Raw genomic sequence first — 14,227 nt, 5'->3', positions numbered from 1 at the left:
CTCCTATTGCTGCCATTTTCGCCAGACTTTTCAAGGTTTCTTTTCCGGAGGAGTACAAGCAGTACGAGGCTGTCTTTGAAGCCGGTCGCTGGATTGCGGAGGATCCTGCACCTTGGCTTGGTCGTGCTATTCTCTGGAAGATGCAAGTGGATGTACACCTGGATGGTGAGATGGAGGACCTACACTCACCTGCCCCGTTGGGTACTTTAACCAAGGCGAGATGGTGTTTCCGACACTGGAGGCTGTTTTTCAGTAAGTGGTTTCACTTTCAATCACACTGTTCTAACCAGATGCATGCAGATATAGGGCTGGTGACATATGGATAGCCTGGGCCGGACGACTCCCTCACATGGTCAACCATTGGTCAAATTCTGGCCAAAACAATGGGCAAGATCTCTCTCTGGATGAAGACAATGTTCCCTTGAACAGGAGACCTGATTGGTTCAAATGAGGTAGAGTATCTGTTGTCTTCTTCACTAAAGAGACTGTACTCCAGATGCTTGAGGACAAGCCAAAGAACTTCTTTGTGGAACATCCTCACCACCACGAGTTACCAGATGTAGAGTGCCCATGTGGATATCTCCTCTGTGAGTTGATGAATATCAAGAAGAAAACAAGGCAGGCGGCAAAGGGAACTCTTATAAAGCATGTTTAGAATATATTGATGGGCTATATCACTTGACATACAGAGTGCTACATGGTGAACTACAAGGGATCACAGTGGTGAGCTTAAGGCCTGGGGTAGGAGGGATGAATGGGGAAGAAACGGTGTGAGTGTAGTGGCAGGGGACGTACCGGAGACGAAGGACGCCACGGTCTTGAACCGCGGTGCCGGGTAGCGAAACAACACACTGGGGACGTCCAGCGGGACGTCCTCGGTGTATTGAGGGTGTCGTGGGGACAGTCGGACGGCGGGAGGAGGAAGGTGGGGGCGAGCAGGTGGTGGTGGAGGAGAAGGCGCGAGGCGCCCGCGCTAGAATGGCCGTACGGCTGTCCGTCTTCAGCGCGGGCGTGGGTGCGGGCGTGGTCGAGGGCGTGGGCGGTGGGCACAGTGAGACGAGGGGGCCCGCTCGACCGGTCTTGTACGCGGTCGAGGCGGGTGCGGATGGACACGGGAGAGACGGGGGAGGGGACATACTGGGAAACGAAGGACGCCGCGGTCTTGAACCGCGGCGCCGGGTAGCGAAACAACGCGCTGGGGACGTCCAGCCGGACGTCCTCGGTGTGTTGAGGGGGTCATGGGGACAGTCAGACGGCGGGAGGAGGAAGGCGGGGGCGAGCAGGTGGTGGCGGAGGAGAAGGCGCGAGGCGCCCGCGCTAGAACGGCCGTATGGCCGTCCGTCTTCAGCACGGGCGTGGGTGCGGGCGAGGACGGAGGGTGACGAGCGATGCATGACTGCCCCCAATTTCTCTTGGGCGCCGTGGGGACGTGTGGGATGGGTGGAGCGGAAGGAGGAGCAGGATGATGAGGAGGAAGAGGAGGTGGTAAAGGTGAGAACGAGGACTTCGGCCATTCCATCAAATGTGTGTGACCCGCTTTGCAAGCAGTCGATGTGGCATAAAGAGCTGAAAGTTCCGCTCTCGAACTCTTCTTGGGGTTGAGCAGGGACGCCTCTCACCCCCACGACCTTCGGGTCAAGGCACCTCACCTTTGGGTGAGTTCCCTGGGATTACCTTCGGGTTTCCCCTGTCTCCGGATCAACACTTTGACGTCTAGGCCAGACCTCTCATCGTGTATCCTACTGTCCTCCTACCTCGCATTTGTGGGAAGACTGGACGGGGGATGATGGAGCACAGCCCGTGGTTTGTCTCCGTCCTTGGACGCTGCGAACCATGGAACCTGGCATCTGCGCCATGTTTTCTCTTTCGTTCTTCATATCTTTTCTCCTAGTGCAGCTGGATCTGGAAAGCCCCGTGAGTACCTAGATCTGTTTCATAATGGTCTTTGCCAGCTATTCACTGCCCTGTCTTATTCTTTCAGCCTGCGGTTTTTGTGACTGATATGGTGCACAGGCAACCAGGTGAGTCGTAACCCATTAATGAACCAACCCCACCTCATCCACCCTTTATTGCACTCACTGTTTGGAGTACCACTCTGGCCCTCCCCCTCCCATGGTCAAAGGTTTTTACTAGTAGTTCTTGCCGGAGTTGTTTCAAAGGTCAGTTTATTTGTTTTGGCCTTAAGTTGCGCATTATGGGGGCTAGAGCATCTCTTTCTGTGCTGTCGAGTCGCGAACAACAGTGCGGAAAGGGTACTCTAGCCCTTGCGCAGATTCGGACTTGTACTAACTGATTTCTGTTTGCCTTGGAATTTTTCCCCGTCCGGGGAACCTATGCCGGAGTGCCCCAGTGCGTGTCTATATCGAGCACCTCCTGCTGGATTAGGAAGGAGTTTCCCATCCGTTATTTCGCCTCAAGCTCGAGTAAGGGAAGGGATGGAAATGCTTTCAGGTGCCCTGGGGCTGGTTGTTTTCTTTGTAACCGTGTTTTACCCACTTTAAATGCAACGCTTGCTTCTCTGTGTTATTTTTTGCGTGCGCTGCTTGCTTCTGGCCTGCTTTTGATGCATTCAACGGCCTAATCAAATAATCTGGCAGAGTAGTAGACCTCCGGCCCGCTTTCCATCTCCGGCCCGCTTTTAAGCCTTTTTCGCCTTTTCCGATTTCCTTAGAGCACTCTGGGATGAATCTCCAGCTCTTCCTTCTTCATAAATGCACTCTATAACTTTATATATATATATCTCTATAGTGTTTCAATATCATTCTGATTGATCAATTTACACTCAATCATTGTGTGGAGAGTAAACTGATCAAGCCGGGGTGGGAAGCATCTTCCAGAGAAGATCCCAAGTATGCCTATTGTGGCATATCAAGCGCATCAGGCTCCCGCCTCAACAGTGCGGCAAGACCTAGCATTCTTACTGCACTCTCTACTCTTCTGCCACCATGCCTTCGAACATTCCTCAAGATACACCCACCCGCCAAACTAGCGTTCTGGGCTGGACCACCCTGTCTACCCGCACGTCATCCAGTGCTTCCCATCGGTCCTTGGTGTCCTCCAGCGGCGGAGGTATAGAAGGAAATCTGGCTACACAACAGGAGGGATCCTCTGCCATCAACAACCGACAACTTTCGGGCATACCTGTGACCAGAGGACGACCTCCCCATGGCCAAGAGTCTTCCGGGGGACCTGTGTCGCGCAGACCCTCCCAACCGTATGTGATGTCTTTGCCTTTTTCCAAAAGAAATGTTTAGAACACTGCTAGTTTCCATAGAGAGCCACAAGTCAATTTCCCTCCGGCCCAAGCGTCCAGCAAATTTTGCGCACATCGTCCCTCCCCATATCTGCTGTCTTGCAACCTCCATCTTCCGGAACAACAACTCTTAGTCTGGGAAACACCTCAACACCTCAGATTCCCTACTCGTCATCCCAGAGACGAACAACATCACGCGAGGTGTCTATTCAGCCCTCACGGGCACCTTTGCAGATTTCTCGTTACGCATCGTTTCCACTGTCTGCCCAATCCGGTTTCTCGTCTATACAGTCCAACCAGCTTGTTCCTGCATTATCACAGGGGTCTGCTCACACTCCGGCTCAGACAAGGCGCTCCGCTAGAGTGCAAGCAATGGCAGAGACCGGTGAGTTGTATATATTGAAAGCAATGCATTACGCTCTAATTATTTACAACACAGCCCCATCATCCGGCGCAGCTAGTCCATCATTGGCTGGGACGTCTTCATCTACAGGCCAGTTGCCGAGAAAAAGCAAAAAGGGAAAGAGTAAGGCAAAGGCCAACAACAAGGGTGATGACGACGAGTCCGATCGTTTTACAACAATAATAGGCGAGGACGGGAAGGAGATTATACTAATCTCAGACGATGAATCCATAGACCGCATGGCTGCAGTGGGTTCAATGTGGCGGTAAGCTTTATTATCCTATGCCTTATATCTCTCACCAACATTTTTAACTAGTGTGACCGATCGCCCGGAGAGGTTTCCACTGTCATTGGGCTGCCAAGACGGCCGCCCTCCTGTCTGGTGTCAGCAGTGTATATGGGATAACTTTGCGTGGTGCACCGTGTTTTTTGTTTCACCTACCGGTGCAATATTCAGTGCGTAAATCCAGAATTTCAGTCTGGCCGACGTTTTTAACCACATGTGTGTAGTCCGCTCCCTGCTAGATTGCAACCACTATGGCTACCTCACCCCTGGAGGATTTTTTTACTCCCCCGTCCTCCACCACAACGCCTCCCCTGACAACGACGAGTCCTGGGGCCCTCAGTGGGAGTGGATCTTCCATTTCGAAGCTATAGTCGACCTTTTTTGCACCCACGTCGGACTGAACAATTTCCGTTTCTGTCTAACCCGCAAGATCGCTGGAGTGCATTCTGGTTATCTCTACCCAACCCTCACCCTCTCCAGCGTATGGACGCCTACACGGGCAGCCTGCCTGCCAGCCGACATCACCTTGAGCGTGTCTATACCGCTCGTGCAAGGGGCAAGGATAAGAAGGAGCGCACAATCTCATTACCAATATTCCCGAACGTCGACGAGAACACGCTATACCCATTGTTCCCTCCCCCCACTTCTGACGCCCCTCTTCGACATACTCTAAGCACTCGGCGCGACTGTCCGGAATTGGAGAGCCGCCACGACTGCACTCCGTGGGAAGGATTTGACAACCTTCCACCCACCGTCGCCCCTCGAGGTGTGCCTCCGTTCGACCTCCTCGCACAACAAACCTACGGCCGAGGCAGCATTACGGGAACCAGCAGAAGTGGAAGTGGACGCGGGCATGAGCGCGGACACGGTGGAGAGGGACCCAGCAGAGCAGGACCCAGTGGAGGTGGACTCGGTGGAGACGGACACGGCATGGGCGGACAGGACCAGGACGGACATAGCGGAGGAACCAGGGAGACCAGACAGGACCCTCCTAGTACCCATCACCAGCCCTCTCAACCTGGCAACAATATTCCTCCGCCTATTCCTGTCGATCAGGCATTCCGGATGTACGAGGAGTACGCTAGAGGCCGGCCGAGCAGGCGTCGTCCTAACCAGACTCACCACCGCCCAACCTCTCTCTGAACACCTCGCCTCCTCCGGAACAGATGCTGACTACGCTACGAGCGCCGCAGGATATGTGCTGGATATCGACTGGACGCTCCGGGAACAGCACTCCCAATCCCTGGCTCATCTCGCCTTAGACAGCAGTCTGGCCGTTCGTCGGACCGGCAGCTTTTCACTGGCTCGGCCTCGTCGTCCGCATGTCAACATCCCCTTCCGCAGCTCATTTCCCTCCTCTTACTCCATCTCCAATCACCCCTGTTCTCTCATGCTGCCAGGGCCCGATACAAGTCTTGGGGCCCAATTTCCTCGTGTGCCAGTCACCGAGGAATACTTGGAGCGGCATAGTCATTGGCGCCTCGGATTACAAAGCTCTACCTGGTCAGCTCAAGAAACACGTGAGCAGGACGACGGAGGTTGGAGGGATCCGGCCGACGAGATTGAACGGACAGTTCACAACCGCTCTGTCGGTCTTATTCAAGATGAGCAGGTTGTAGTCCAGATGGTCAACCATCACGGCGCACGTGGAACGATCTCCTCTGGAGTGTCCGTGACCGTGATGATCCAACGCCATGGAATACTCGACGGGACGCTCAGCTTCTCACTCCGAACAGATTGCGACACTGGGCCAAACTGCACAAGCGGAGGAGCTCATCACAGGTGTACCCTTTGGGCGGTATTCCGGGGGTTACTTGGTTAGGCCGGTGCGAATCGGACCTCTTTCTCTCTTGCCAGAGACTCCTTCGGACAGAGTTGGCGCTATTCCTGATTCACTTTCTGTTTTATCTTTTGTTCTTGCACGTGCTCGTCGGAGCCGTGAAAGGGAAGCTGAACTGGGAAGGGGAGAATAGGGTGGCACGCGTTCGTCTCACTCCGGTACATTGGTCTACGGAATTGTCACTTGCTTTTGGTCTTTTATCTCTGTACAATATTTCCCTCATATGCATTTCCCCCTCGCTTGCTATGTATTGAACGAACAATGTGGTACAAAGATCTAGCACTATATCTCTGCATCATGTATGTCACTGTGTACACACTGCTCACTATTGATTCTGCTTTTTGGCAAAGCAGGCGAGACCCTTTCAGGCTGCTGTAGTTTATATTACAGAGACCAAGGCATTGATTATTAATTCTGCTGAAATGCAATCAAAGTTCACTTGATGTGCCCTGTGTTGAGGGTTCTGCACGGCCGATGCGTGAACAGACAGAGTACTCCGAACATAGCTCTACCTGTTCTGGTCTCACACTCTCTCTTGGAAATTCTTGTGCCTGCTCTTCTACCTTTCATGAGTAATTGAAAAAAAAGATCTCATAAAAAGATGGCTATATCTTGCTGTCACGCATCCTGCTTTTTCATATCCACAGCAAAGCAGGTAGATGGCTTTCAGTGTGGTTGTGGTTGCAGAGAAGGCATCAACGAATTATTAAAAGAACTCTGAAGATGTATGGAAGCATCACACATACCTATAGATTGCATAGAACACAAATGTGTCGGAAGGACATGTGTGTATCAATGCTCACTTGGTTTGGATTGTGTATGGCCTCATAGCATATAAAACACGTAAATGTAGTGTTGTACAGTGTGTATTACATTAGTTGTGCTATAGAAGTTCTTTACCAAGCACTGCTTGAAGGGAGGAGCTCATAGTTTCTGAAAACAACTGCCTATGTTTGCATCGCTTCTATGAGCGCCTATGGATGCCCGAGAACACCGGACCGCTGTCTGTTAGCCTGTGCAGCTTCTCCAAAGCTCTGAAAGCCAGGGCCTAATAGAATAGGCTATATATAAAACTGCAGTACACATTTTATGACACATACAGACGATGCCGGTACCGGTAGGGGTGCAGGTAGAGCGCAGGTATGTCTGTCTCCACCTGTACTCGTCCCTGTGTGGCATACCCAACCTGAGGGTATCACTGGTGGTTAGATCATGGTGCAGTAATGAAGCAAGAAATGCGCAATAAAAAAGTGCAGGCAGGGTCAGGGAAAGTGCTCTGGAAGATCTAAGCGACATATCAGACGCATGGTACTCTGACATCACGTGTTTCCTGCTGAACGACAGCACTGCTCAAGTACACTCAAGCAGAATAGTTCTTAATATAAATTCAGAGCGTGATCACGAGGAAATAAATCTCAGTTGATACTGTATTAATGGCTAGATGTACTATAAACCATGAATCGGCACACCGGACTTCTACTCACCCATCGACACATCAGCCTGAGGTACAACCGCACTCCCTGGTAAGCCGCCATCCTCCAAGCGCATGCGCTTTAACGCAACCTCAGCGTCATCTTCGTCGCTCTCCCCATACCCAACCTTTCGCTTCATCAGGCGCCGGGGAGACTTGGCTCGCTTCGTCAAAACGGCAATTGACGCAAGATTGAAATCCTATAAACCCATCAGCAGGCATCCCGGAGTTCTGACGCATATTACTCACCCTCTCAACAGCCCGGTCTAGAACACAAATTTAACGAAGCTTGGGAACAAAAACGTACTCCTGACGGGGGAGGCGGACAACTGTAAATGCGATTTGCAGCTCGACGAGGTTGGAGATGTTGATCTGGTGAGGGTTTATTTTCGAGTACGTCGCCCTGAAAAAAGTTAGCTGCAGCGCACTATAAGATAACCAAGTACATACTTGGAGTTCTTCACAGTGCGCTCCCAGTACTGGACGGTGTTGTCGGTGGTGTGGACGTGATCGCGCAAGACCAGACAAAGGACGTTAAAAGGGTCAACCACGTCTGCCAAGTCTACGACCTCATTATCGGCAGCTTCCTTCCCCCTGCTAAGCAGACGATTACCGAACTGGATAGCAAGATGTCCAGAGCGGTCAACCGGACTCCACTCTCGTAGTTTTCCGTGCAACGTCTCAATGAGGCGCTGATAGACCTGGTAGACGCAGAGTGCGCCTTGCACGGCATCTTTGAACAAGTCCTCACCGAGCCCAGAGATGACGACCGACTGGCTCATACTGATGAGACGATGGTTGGATCGGGGAATGCTAGGAACGGCCTTGTCAAGCATGGTGCATAGCATCAAAAAGAAGACTCACTCCATCTTACGAACAGGTGGGAGATTGGCTTCGACGAGATAGCCTTGAAGTGATAGAATGAGCTCTTCAATAGGCTCTTGAGGTGAAGTGCGATGATAGATGAGCGTCATCCGGGTGCCTCGGGCGTCGTCCACAACCTCCCCAACTGCATTGAGAATGCTGGGCTGCCCATAGTATGAGAAACATTCCATGAAAATCCACAGGTACTCACCTCTTTGATGCTCTGCAACTGAGTGTATGGTGCCTCGACTCGATGGGGCACTCATCTCCTTCTGAAGCATCTCGGCTAGCACAAACCGATGAGCACTGTAGAGGAGAAGCTTCTGCAACTGTTTTCTCACCATACTTGGACTCCTCCACAGCGAGCTGAGCAGCATAGAGCATAGTGAATGGTGAGAAGGAGGTGTATGAGCTCGAAAAGTGCGGTGGTGGAAGGCAGGATAGACCGGGTCCCCTCTTCGCCTCTCCTCAGCATGACTATGTTCTCGACAATTCATGAGGAATTTCCAATGTTTATTTGTGCAAAGCTTAGAACTTCTGTCAACTCTGTCAACTTTTTTTAGGCCAAATGATGGGAATGTTCGCTTAGAGAGGGTGGGTTCTATCGAGTGGCGGCTGTGTTCTGCACTCCTTCCACGTCAAACTTTCCCTTTGTGGTATATTCGGTGTCATTGGAAAGCTGTTTCTTCCTGCTCATTTTTGCTGAGCAGAAGAACAATATGAGTAGAAGGAAAATATAGTGAGAATAAAGGGAGTCCACCATGCTCGCTTGAGCTGTAAGCGAGGGCATCGGCAAGACTTGATGTCCCTCTGCGAGGCATCGGTCTGGCCTGTGGTGCGATAAGCACGGACCAGCAAACAGACCAGAAGGTAAACACTGCACATCATAGTGCATTATTTAAACCTGAGCGGGCTCGCCGTGGCTCTCATTTCCTCTCTCTCTCCTCGATTCTCACTATTGCACTCACACTCGCTTTTCTCTGCACTCTTGTCGCTCCCACACTCCCTTTCCAATCGTTCAATCATGCCCCCTCGCAAGGCTACCCGTGGACGCTCTGCGTAGGTCCTGTACGTCCTGCTCTGCAGTTTTTATTAATGTGCATATATAGGTCTGCTGCCACACCCCGGAAGACCCCTGCCAAACGCACCGCTCGTGCTGCGTCCACTGTGCCCCAGACTCAGGTCCCCATTGCCGAGTCCCAGACGGCATCTGATGATGAGACCGCCGTTCAGGGGACTGAACCAATGTGTGTGTATTACTTTATGATGCCGTTCAGCTCACTCACCTGTCCCAACAGCCATCCTCCGAAGAATAAGAAGCCTACTACTCAGCGTGCCTCTCGGGCGACCACCAACACCTCCCACCGTGCTTCTGCACAGAAGGTGATTCCTCCCTCCGACGATGAAGAGAACCCGCTTCAAGACCAGCCTGATCTGATCGAGCTTTCCGACGGCGATGAGGGCTCTGTCGCAGTCGTTTCTGGCAAGACGACAGCGGTCAGAACCGGTCGTGGTCGTGGCCGCTCTAACACAGAGCATGTCACTAGCTCACGCACCCCACCCAAGAGCAGGAAGCGGTCTTCGACGGTCAATTCCTCGAAGTTTACGGTGTACGTGGTTTGTATTTTGAATGTTCTCTTGTCTGATTTCTTCTGCAGCAAGGACTTTATCCAGATGGAGGCCGCTGGCCCCCGCGACGACTCTGAGGACGAGGAGATTGTCGAACCTGACGGATATGTCGAAATCATCACTCGGTGAGTTCAGCCTTTCATGTCGCCATTTTAGCTTGGCTAATGTTGTGCTAGCCCAATGCCCGCCAAGCCTGGGGCTAAGATAGAAAGCAGCGACGGCGAATACATTTGCCCAGACAATCAGCGCACCCCAAAGGCCAAGTGGGTGTACTTTCTGTCAAGTGAATATTTTCTGACAAGATTCTAGACGTTCATACAGCTCTCTGCGTGAAATTCCTCCTACCCCCGAGACTCCATCACCGTAAGTGCTTTTTTCCCACACGTTGATCAAAATATTCACTTGCTTTGCAGGCACAAGCCCTCGGCTTCTCGCACTCCGGTCTCTAGGCACAGGCGCACAAAGTCGATTTTCTCAGGTGTTGAGATGTGAGTTGCTTTTTTTCCGACGCTACATATTGCTGACTTTTGTTATTCTAGCACCACTCCAATTAAGACGGTCAAGAATGTGAAGGTGGTTTCTCCCTCCGAAGATGAAAGGGACCACGACAAGGAGTACCTACTGTCGTCACCCCAGATCAACCCGTACGTGGTTTCTTTTCGCTTCTCAAACTGTGCTGACTTTTCTGTAGGACACCTCGCCACCAGCGAATTGCATCCGGCATGGAGTCGATGAGCATGAGCGGTGACAACTCTGAGGAAGAGTTGTGAGTTTTTTTATGGTTCTGATAAATTTCCCTACTGACACATTTTGCAACAGCTTTATGCCGTCGAAGGGAAAGGCAAGAACAACACTGAAAAGCTGGAGCAGGTTGCTCAGCTCATCGCCACGCCGTCCAAGTCTAGCAAGCGCCCTGCACCCTAGTAGACGACAGTGAGGAGGAAGAACTCAAGTAGTACGTCCATGTTCCTTGCCGGTGCGGTTTTTGGTGCTGATTACAACACAGCTCACTCCCCTCCAAGCGTCGCACACTGTAAGTCTTGGCCCCCATGCTTCAGGGCGTCTCCTGATTATTTACAGAATGGACGACGTCAAGCTCAAGCCCGTTCCCAGGTGAGTATCCTTGCAATAAAATCATTACTACACAGACTAAAAGCTCGCATTTCAGGCAGAGGGACTCTGTCACTGCTCGCGGTACAGCAAGACACTGGCGAGCAACGCTAGGCAGACTGAGCCCTCGAACCTCCTCCGGACTTGTAAGTGTTATATTGTATCTTTTAAGAATGCCCACTCATAAATTTATATCAGCATCAGGTACTATAACAAGTGGACCCCGGTGGTGATGGTCACCGACACGACCTTGATCGAGGATATTGGCGACGCTGCCAAGTTGCCAGACCGGTACGTGTCAACTTCATAGATTATATACCCCTCTCACATCCTCCACAGGAACGACATTGTCCTTCAGATGCGCACTCTTAGCCCCTTCCTCACTGACGGGCTTTTCGATGAGGCCTTCCCGGACCTTGACCCTATGTACGTCTTATTAACTGACTTTATAGAAGGCACCCTCTGATTTAGATATTTTTAGCGCTTTCCTCAAGCTGCTCTCCAGTCCCGGTGATGGAAAAACCGTGGTCAACATCGCTGTGCAGACCCTTCCCTGCTCATGGGGATCCAGAAGTCACCTGGTTCTCCTATTCACAACCTCGGCTTCCGGTTTGGACCGAACAAGGGCCAACAGGCGCTCTTCTACACAGTAGGCGTTGTCCTCCGTTGTGAGATGCGGGCACTGGCATCTACAAGTTCAACACCGGCGAGAAGGAGGCCAAGGGCATCCAGCTCATGCTCATAGGTGACATGGCTTGCTCACGTTATGGTCGCTTCTTCCTTGATGCCTTCGACATCAACAAGGGTGCCGTTCCCATGGGTACAACCAGTTCTGGAACAACGCTACGGAATCTACCCAGATCATCACGTCCTTCTGGGCCCATACCCACCTTGTGTCTCCAAATGTGTCCCAGCCGTCGACTTCCAGAGGTGAGTGTGTCTGTCATTTTACGTGCATCCAGCTCACAAATATTTTTCTGCTCATTTTCAGGGAACACCAACAATCTCTGTGAGTATATCAATTTTGCTTATACGCTCACATGCTCACCCTACACTCCCAGCTCCGGCCATCTCCCATATGGGGATCACTCGCACTCAGAATGTTCGCAGCACCGCCCAGATGATCCGCGCCTTCTACAACAACAGCGACGACTGTAAGTGCATTTAATCCCCTTCTACACTGCATACTAAAAACATATCTATCTAGACCCCATCTTTGACGCCAGCCAGCACTTCAAGGTTGACAACCCCGCCCCCGGCTTCCGCGTCGAGGAGCTGTCCAACCTCCCGATCTACTCCGGCCCAAAGCCGCACAGCAACGAGCTCCGCCTCTATGACCTCGCTCTGGTGTACTTCACCGTTAACACCTACAGCCAGTCTGATGTCGACTTGGCATCTCTGTGAACCTCGCTGGTGCTGTCAAGCTCGGCAGTCACAAGATGCATGATGTTTAGATATCATCAGGTACTTGTCGTCTTGTCATTCCGGACAGTGTTTGGGTTGTCATCCTTGTCGGACAGCTTTTGCAATCATCATCCCAGTTGGACAGTGCTTATATAGTCATTGTCATAGCCTAGTATATACCTCTGCTTCCCACTCTCCTGCTCTATCCAGACTTGTATATTGTTCTAGCTTGCTTACCCTTTTGTCCTCACCGATATCTCCCTCTCCCTCAGTCACGTGCATAATATCTCCTCTGTGGACTTGCTTACATATGACTCTCATGCTCGCTCACCACTCTAGCTGTAGCTCATCCCTCTTATACTTGTCTAATGTCCTCTTGATATCTGTTTCCTGCCCTTGCTGCCTTTAGCAACCTGCATATTGTTCTTCTTTGTCTTTACTGGGGTGTTATCCCACCGTTGTTGCAATGAAATCTGTTGTCTGCCATTTCTGTGTGATAAATATGTCTGCCTTTCTCTGATAATTCTAACTGTCGTCTTGCTGCTGAAATGTGAAATCTGTCTGCCATGATGCTTAGTAATAAATCACATGAGTATGGGATTTTGGTGGCGGTTGAAGTTGAAGTTCAGCTAGGCTGCCTTTGAGCGCTTCTCACTTCTCAACTCGAACCACAATGTCTGCCCACTCTCCGCTCACATTTGCCTTGCTATTGGGCCTTTTATGGCTCATCCAGTGCACATGGCATGTCTCTATGCATGCCAACTACACATCACTTTCTGCAAACCGGTTTGATCCATGCCGTAAGTTCGCTATTATTTCTGTTCACTGTTTCACGTTACTCACACGTTTGCAGATTGTCCCCCTCTGTGTGGATGTATACTACACATCTCAGGTTACACTGGGCACCTTGATTGAAAGCCCCGGGTCCCTTTGGGACGAGGTTAGGATGAGCACCTCTACTGCAAGCTCTGTCCATCTGCGCCTTTAGTCACATCCATGTGATTTATCATTTGCTAGTCGAGAACCATTCAGAATATACACAGGGATATACATATGGCTATATTCAGCCTAATCCATCACATTATTTGACCTGGCATTCTCCCCAGTGCCAGGTCAGGCTGATCGGACTTCGGTTTATGCGAACTTGCATGCTTCGCCATGACTTCTGGGCTGCCATTTGTACTAAATATCACATATATCAGGTGCCAGTAAGAAGCTCTCTGTCTAGCCATTCTCCAATCTTGTTGCAGTGTGGTGGTGCTGTCATTCCCTCTAAGAATGTAGAGAAAATGGTGGACGGCAAGTGAACTTCGAGGTATCCGGTAGAAGTGAATTGATGATGAATATGAACTATCTCTACCACAAATATGTACCTTCTGGTGAAACAGTCAATACTGAGTGTGCTTAATTCGTCAAAATTCCTTTGCAGCACTTGGTTCTCAGATTACAGAAGCCCGACTTGATTCAATTAGCTAAACTCCACAGAATCACACTCACAGTTACAGACCAAAGGCTTAAAAGCAATTTAATCACCAGGCTACAAAACCACACTTGTGTTGCATGTGGTGACTTTATAACGTTGTCGTACCAACTGAGCCGGTTCAGTCTAACAGTAAAAAACAAAAGAACAAGTGTGCCAAAGCTCTCCTACTTTGAATAACCAGTATCAAACCCATAAAGACCAGTTTCCACCGATCCACCTGATAACAGTTGCTTGGAGACATTATCACTGGATTTGCCTCAGACATTCAGCTTGGAACTTCCAAGAGAGCGCCTGTGCAGTCTGTGGCTTATTGACATACAAGTTAGCACTTCAACCCCTCAGCAAGCTTACATGTGATCTAAATATTCTCATTCCAGAAAGGTCTGTTACTAGAGCAGAGCGCACTTCCCTTTCGGATCCTATTTGTGATGTCCAGGAAAGGTGCTTTTGCCAAACTGTGATGATGTCTGCAAATCTTGCGCAT

The 14,227-nt window shown here is 50.8% G+C and overlaps 2 protein-coding genes across 2 annotated transcripts; one reads left to right on the top strand and one right to left on the bottom strand.

Moving 5' to 3' along the window:
- Positions 1–7,258: 7,258 nt before the first annotated feature.
- On the bottom strand, positions 7,259–8,227 carry BXZ73DRAFT_86966 (uncharacterized protein; the record flags this gene model as incomplete). Its single annotated transcript, XM_048024362.1, has 4 exons — positions 7,259–7,453; positions 7,557–7,656; positions 7,704–8,066; positions 8,118–8,227. The coding sequence occupies 4 exons, from the start codon at positions 8,225–8,227 to the stop codon at positions 7,259–7,261; spliced, it is 768 nt and encodes a 255-aa protein (XP_047883492.1).
- Positions 8,228–9,141: 914 nt separating this feature from the next.
- Positions 9,142–12,260, top strand: BXZ73DRAFT_96492 (uncharacterized protein; the record flags this gene model as incomplete). The annotated part of the gene is made up of 23 exons (XM_048027094.1): positions 9,142–9,176; positions 9,227–9,364; positions 9,416–9,614; positions 9,665–9,727; positions 9,780–9,871; positions 9,923–10,009; positions 10,068–10,109; positions 10,160–10,234; positions 10,286–10,390; positions 10,438–10,512; positions 10,566–10,616; positions 10,681–10,701; positions 10,753–10,779; positions 10,827–10,859; positions 11,055–11,147; positions 11,196–11,282; positions 11,338–11,395; positions 11,428–11,505; positions 11,553–11,601; positions 11,661–11,786; positions 11,848–11,865; positions 11,918–12,010; positions 12,064–12,260. The coding sequence occupies 23 exons, from the start codon at positions 9,142–9,144 to the stop codon at positions 12,258–12,260; spliced, it is 1,842 nt and encodes a 613-aa protein (XP_047883491.1).
- Between the last annotated feature and the right edge of the window lie 1,967 nt (positions 12,261–14,227).

This window comes from Epithele typhae (genome assembly GCF_022376455.1).
Source record: "Epithele typhae strain CBS 203.58 chromosome Unknown BXZ73scaffold_2, whole genome shotgun sequence".
Lineage (NCBI taxonomy): Eukaryota > Fungi > Basidiomycota > Agaricomycetes > Polyporales > Epitheliaceae > Epithele > Epithele typhae.
Note: the sequence above shows the minus strand (reverse complement) of the source record. Positions and strands in the feature narration are given on the sequence as shown.